Consider the following 6,974-nt stretch of genomic DNA (forward strand, 5'->3'; position numbering starts at 1 on the left):
CTGAGGACACTTTTTTAAAATAATTGCCGTATTACAAGTTTATTATTTTTCCTCATAACTTGGTCACATATAATGCCACAATTCGAAGCTTTTCCAATTTTTTGAATTTTTTATGCCCGTTTCAAAATGTGGTCAAAACGGTGGACTTGACCGTTCCTAGCTAGTGGTTGAATCTTGGAAAGATTTTGATGTTTCTCTGATTAAATAGATACTTATGTACCTAGAAATGATTTTTGGATAAAAATAATGAGCAAACTATGAGGCAGCTGCAGTTCAAATTTGACCCGGTTCCTACTGAATCGGTGGAATTTGTCTTTTTCACCATAGGTGGATCGAAACTTTGGACACCCAACCATTTTGTCAATTGTGCATTCAATATGGCCTAGTATTTTAGAAAATTGATTTGGTCCAATTTTGCAACAAATATATGGTAGGTCCTTCACAAAAAAAACTCATTTCGGGCACTCAGAAAAAGGAAAATGAATTTTCCGTGCAAAGGAAATGAAAACTTCCTTAGGAAACATTGTTTGGAATTCCAAGATGCACCCTTATGCACAATATGAGATCATTTCAACAAACTATGCCATGAATGTGGCCATAAGATTGATCATTTGGCTTGAAAGCCATGAATCTTCACGCATGATAACTCATTCCTGAGGACACTTTTTTAAAATAATTGCCGTATTACAAGTTTATTATTTTTCCTCATAACTTGGTCACATATAATGCCACAATGCGAAGCTTTTCCAATTTTTTTAATTTTTTATGCCCGTTTCAAAATGTGGTCAAAACGGTGGGCTTGACCGTTCCTAACTAGTGGTTGAATCTTGGAAAGCTTTTGATGTTTCTCTGATTAAATAGATACTTATGTACCTAGAAATGATTTTTGGAAAAAAATAATGAGCAAACTATGAGGCAGCTGCAGTTCAAATTTGACTCGGTTCCTACTGAATCGGCGGAATTTGTCTTTTTCACCACAGGTGGATCGAAATGTTTGACACCCAACCATTTTGTCAATTGTGCATTCAATATGGCCTAGTATTTTAGAAAATTGATTTGGTCCAATTTTGCAACAAATATATGGTAGGCCCTTCACAAAAAAACTCATTTCGGGCACTCAGAAAAAGGAAAATGAATTTTCCGTGCAAAGGAAATGAAAACTTCCTTAGGAAACATTGTTTGGAATTTCAAGATGCACACTTGTGCACAATATGAGATCATTTGAACAAACTATGTCATGAATGTGGCCATAAGATTGATCATTTGGCTTGAAAGTTATGAATCTTCATGCATGATAGCTCATTCTGAGAACACTTTTTTAAAATAATTGTCGTATTACAAGTTTATTATTTTTCCTCGTAACTTGGTCACATGTAATGACACAATGCGAAGCTTTTCCAATTTTTTGATTTTTTTTAAATTTTTTATGCCCGTTTCAAAATGCGGTCAAAACGGCAGGCTTGACCGTTCCTAGCTAGTGGCTGAATCTTGAAAAACTTTTGATGTTTCTCTGATTAAATAGATACTTATGTACCTAGAAATGATTTGTGGAAAAGTAATGAGCAAACTAGGAGGCTGCTGCAGTTCAAATTTGACCCACTTCCTACTGAATCAGCGGGAATTTGTCTTTTTCACCAGAGGTGGATAAAAACTTTTGACACCCAACCATTTGGTCAATTATACATTAAATATGGACTAATATTTTAGAAAAATGATATAGTGCCATTTTGCAACAAATGTATGGTAGTTCCTTCACAAAAAAACACATTTCAGGCACTCAGAAAATGGAAAATGGTTCTTTCGAGCAAAGAAAATGAAAACCTCCCAAATCGACTTTGTTTGTCATCCCTAAATACACACATGTACAAAATATTGGTTTATTTGAACTAACTATAAGAGGTTAAATGTTTGCCTGAATAAGAGATTACAAACTATAAGAGAGAAAACAAAAAATGCTTAATTCTAATTGGTCGAACCAGCTGTGGCATGGATCAGTGACATGGCAAACATCTGTCCGTCCATCCATCCATCCACCCCTCCGCTCTCTCTCTCTCTCACTGTCACACAGCAAACCCCCCTCTCTCGCATAGCTAACCCTAGCGATCCACCTCTCCCCTCCCCTCCCCTCCCCTCGCGCAGCCGCCACCCACCTCCACCACATCCCCGCCGCCGCTGCCGCCTACGCCCTCCTCCCACACCGCCGCCATGAAACCCCCTCCTCACCTTATCTCCCGGTCGACCAGCAGCAGGTCAGGCGGAGGCGGCAGCCAGATCCACCGCGTTGCTTCCGGATCCGCGCCCTCCCCACCCCCGATTCATCTCCAATCCCGCCGTCGAGACCCAACCCCGCCCCCACCGATGACCTAACCCCATCACCACCGGTGACCTCCCTCCCTTGCTCCTCAACACAACCCAACCCCAATTCGATTCAGTTCATAGACAAATCCCCTCCCACATTGCAGCCGCCGCCACACACTGCCGAACCCCTCACATCCGGTCGGTGGCCATGGCCTCCGGTATCTCCCCGACAGCCGCCACTCCCGTACCCTCTCCAGTACCCTTCCCTTCCCTACCCTGACCAGAAGAGGAAGAGAAGAGGTAGGAATCCGAGCGAGCTGGTCAGGCGGCCGCCATGGCGCAACCAGATCTGCCATGGTTGCCCATGGTTTCTTCGAATTGGGCCTCGATGGAGGTCGCCATGGCCTGCTCCGTACCGATCCTCTCTTCCTCACCTCGCATCAGGCGGCGGCCAAAACGAGGCGGATTTGCACCATCGTCAATGGCCTCAACGGAGGTGCTCGCATGCCGGCTTCCTCCTCCTACTTCTGCTCAGCCGCTACCGACGCCATAGAGCTTCCTAGCCTAGCAGGAAGGGGGAGAAGAGACAGCGGGATGGAAGGAAGGAGGCCGCCGAGGAGTGAGGTGTTGTACTCCACAGAGATAGCAGACGCCTCTACTTGTGATGTCACATGAGAAGCATAGGGGAGAGACCACCATCGCCAGCTTGCTCCACCATAAGTCGCGCTTGCCCTCCGTGATCACCATGGCACTGCTTGTCCTGGTAATCACTTTTCCCCCATCTCCCTCTCGTAGGAGTGCTGATGCAGTTGTTTGGGCTTGTACGCCTGTTTGGCTGCTGAATGCTGACGACACTTCTACCGCTGTTTGTTTGGTTGCAGGGAGTGATTATTCTCATTGTATACTTCAACAATGGCTCAGGTGGGTTGGAAATTCCCAGCTTCAGTACACATTTTACTTGCTGTGTGTGTAACTGTTGTGTAGATCGCAAAATGGCTAGCAAAAAAGGCTTCGTATAAAATGATTTATCTTGTACATTGCTCTTCCTCACTTGTATGCAAGAAACCATACTTGCCAAATATCAAGTACATTGCTGAATCATAACATCTTGTTTTTTGTTCAACCAAGCAATGTCGAGCATAGCTAGCTAGGTGGCCCTGACCTACCATACCTGCACTGCATGCATAGTAGAGTAGAGAAGCAAAAAATATACTATCTCGCAGCTAGAGAGAGTTGTCCAATGAGCAAATTAGGGCACCCAATCATCCCAATGAGAGAGCAGAAGAACTGAAGTTTTCTCTAATCTAGATTTCCCATAGAAACAATTATTCTTATTTTCATAGCAGAAAAAGTATTCTAGGCATATTGATTTTCCAGGACAGCCGGTGTTCCATTGATGTCGACCACAATATTTAGCAGCGGTGGTCTCCCCAAATTATGTTAGACATGACAGCCCACTATCTCCTTTACTTACAATGTGGCTTGCCTTGAAAGAAAAGAATGTTCAGGAATTAGCAAGTATAATTTGTGAGGTGTAGTGATATGGATTTGTTTGTACATTTGAAATCAATGAGTGTAGGTGCGATCTTTGTACATTGTGAGGTTCAAAACTAATATCTCCTCTAGGAAACAAATATTTCACAAGGCCTGCTCTGTTTTGAGTTGGTTCGAATTTCAATGGTTCGCCGTGTGTAGGTGTGATCTGAATTCTGAATGGGTCTTTTGGCAGGTACGCGAAGGCCGCGAGCGCCAAGGCGCACCTCACGCGCAGGGGCTGCCGGCAAGAAGGACGTGGGCGAGGCCTTCTTCGTCTTCATGTACGTCATGTCCTTCCCCTCCCCTTGCTTCCTTCGTCAGATTCTATTTTTCCGTTGTTGTTTCCCCATGGTTCCCGGGAGGCCCTTGTTCTGAACCTGCTTTTTGTTGATTGGTTGCCATCAAGGGCGAGTTCCGCAAGGATTTCAAGCATAAAACCCCATGAACAAGTCTGTCGCTGCTGTAAGTTTCTTACATAGACTAATTCCCACTCCCGATTTTCTTTCTATACCAACGTGTACACAGTAGAAATTAATCTGCCAGGTGATGTATATTGGGTCATGATGGTGGAGCTGATTAGTTGCTTCCGCTGTAAAAATTTTATCCAGGTAGGCAAAGCAACCGGTGGGAGGTGGAAGAGCTTGAGCGAGTCGGTAAGTTATTGTGCGTTCGTTTGTCATTCGTTTTCTAGATCTTGCATGCGAGGTGTTTGTTTGAATGTGCCGACGGCGTTTGATTGACTGATTCGTTGTTGGTGAACTTGCTGGTATTGTGCATGTAGATCATGGTGTACCAGCTTGCAAGGGTGTTGCTTTTTGCCACGGATGCGGTGTCCGGCACCATGACCTTGAGCCACACAACCTGCAAATTGGTGGATGGGTTGGTATCCTCTGGTTTGATCCCAGCAAGAGGAAGTGTTCTCTTCTCTTTATCAACCAAAGGCACTTTCTTCTCTCATGGATGGATGGGACTCCATCAATTTAGTATCAGTTTAGGTGTTAGTATGCTGTTGATGCTTGTGTTGATGCCATGCTTTTTGTCTTGTCATGTGCTGATATTAACTGGTAGCATCATCTCCCATGATTGCTTGCTTGCTTGCTTACTCTATAACCTATACTGCTAAAACATGTTATGCTACTCCATGATGCTATATCATTTGCAAATACTCCTAGGCATCATCTCCCGTGATGTTGCATTAGCTATAATCTGTACTGCTAAAAGAGGAGTGTAAACTGGAGTAATTTTTCAGCCATTCTATTTGTTTTCTTTTGGGCGGATGCTCTCCACTGGAGTACAGTTGGGTACTGCATTTCTTTTTGCATTCCTTTTTCAGTCAGTGTTTGAACATTTTTTAAAGATGAATTGGAATACTCCTGGACAACAATACATGGAGTATAGCTGGAACTTCTTGCAGTATAGCTGCAGCAGTCCATTAGGAGTAGTTTTGCATCAGTAGCATTAGGAGTAACTTCTTGCAGAAACACTTCGACACATATTGTCATGCATCAGTAGCATGTTTGCTTGTTTTGGAGTAGCGATTAATTACTTGTAATGTTTTTCTTGTCTGAGCACACACACTAAATGAAACTTTTTTAGATAATTATTATTAACTGAAACTGTTATGTACATGAATATAGTCTATCTACAGCAAGTTACATATGTGGTGCAAATGTGTAGAACTACTAGTACTATGCTTGAGATTTGATCATTAATATAGTGTATCTAAAATTGTACATGAATATAGTGTATCTGTAGTACTGTAATATTCTTGAGACTTGATCCAAACCATATTAATTGTTGCTAGTGATTTTATTATCTACTTTTTGCATCATCTGAACATTTTTTTGCTGCTGCATAGTTTCTCACTCATGATTGATCTATTGCAAGGTGAAATGAGGTTTTCAAATATTGAAGGAGGAGGACAATATGAACTTTTATTCTGTCTTATCATCTAAACTTCTGTTTTAATTTTCTTTGTCGTAGAATAGTTCTGTTTGGCACTTACTGTTCCTGGGATGTAAAGATATGTATTGCTAGAATGAATGGTTGTAATACAAGCAATATTATATTTTGGGCTCCTATAACATTGCATGTTGCTTTGAAAATGTATCAGAACTGGGCTAGGCCCAAGATAGCTTGTGGTGTGATATGTTGTAATGTCAATGGCATAATATTTTTTGGATTCGATCAGTTATTTCCGAACTGGGCTGGGCCCAAGATATATTGCACAGTTATTTCTGAGGGGAAAACGTGAGAAGCCCAGCAAAGAAACGGCCCAGAAAAACACATGACAAAAAGAGAAGGAAATGATCCAAAATAATACATGACAAATAGAAAATATGTTGTTAGAAGGGATAGGCAAAGAAATTAACAGGGCTGAATTGTTGGGCCAGGCCCATGTAGTCGACCAAAAATTCATCTAAAAAAACAATAAATAGGCTGAATTGTTGGGCTTGGCCCATGTAAAACAGTGAATGGACCGGGCTGAATCTTATCAACGACCTTTTCAATTGGTCACAATTTTGCCATGTCAAATTGCCACGTCGGATCCGACGTGGCTTGGGCAGAGAGCTAGCGACCAAAACAGAAGGTCACAGAATAAATAATGTTTTGTTTTGGTCGTGGAATTCCACGACCTTCTCATAGAGAGGGTCGTTAGTTTCAGTTTACGACCGCCAGCTTTTGACCTTCTGTTTTTGGTCACAAAAAGGCCGCAAATGAAAAACAATGACCTTTCAGTGACCAATAGTAATGGTCGCAAGTTGACATATTTCTTGTAGTGCCTGTTCGAGCAGGGTTGGCCTCCTTCAATGGCAAAACCCAGGCAGAGCATTCTCCCAATCCGTCTGTGAGAGAACGGGTATGCTTCGTCCCCTATCTGCTGAGGGGGTGGGGTTTCCAATTCACCCATTCCTCCGAGGATTGCTAGAGTACTATGGCCTCCAGCTGCACAATTTTACCCCTGGCTCCATCCTCCACATTGCGGGTTATGTCTCCCTATGCGAACTATTCCTGGGTTGCGAGGCCCACTTTGATTTATGGAGAAGATTATTCTGCCTCGTCCCTAGTAATCAAGGTGGATCAATCTTTGAAGTGGGAGGAGCCGAAGTGTGGCGCATTGCCGGGACCGGATATCTGTC

The 6,974-nt window shown here is 42.8% G+C and overlaps 1 protein-coding gene across 3 annotated transcripts; it reads left to right on the forward strand.

The window, feature by feature from the left end:
• Positions 1-2,111: 2,111 nt before the first annotated feature.
• On the forward strand, positions 2,112-6,021 carry LOC125548788 (uncharacterized). 3 transcript variants are annotated; one of them, XM_048712339.2, is made up of 6 exons: positions 2,112-3,061; positions 3,180-3,219; positions 4,028-4,115; positions 4,241-4,296; positions 4,443-4,487; positions 4,616-6,021. In XM_048712339.2, the coding sequence occupies exons 1-6, from the start codon at positions 2,963-2,965 to the stop codon at positions 4,816-4,818; spliced, it is 531 nt and encodes a 176-aa protein (XP_048568296.2). In that variant the 5' UTR covers positions 2,112-2,962; the 3' UTR covers positions 4,819-6,021. The 3 variants fall into 3 exon arrangements, with proteins under 3 accessions (XP_048568296.2, XP_048568290.2, XP_048568299.1); XM_048712333.2 differs by having other exon boundaries at positions 4,447-4,487; XM_048712342.2 differs by lacking the exon at positions 4,241-4,296 and having other exon boundaries at positions 4,447-4,487.
• Positions 6,022-6,974: the final 953 nt, after the last annotated feature.

The sequence above is a fragment of the Triticum urartu genome, chromosome 1A (genome assembly GCF_056163025.1).
Source record: "Triticum urartu cultivar PI428250 chromosome 1A, HENAU_Tu73, whole genome shotgun sequence".
Lineage (NCBI taxonomy): Eukaryota > Viridiplantae > Streptophyta > Magnoliopsida > Poales > Poaceae > Triticum > Triticum urartu.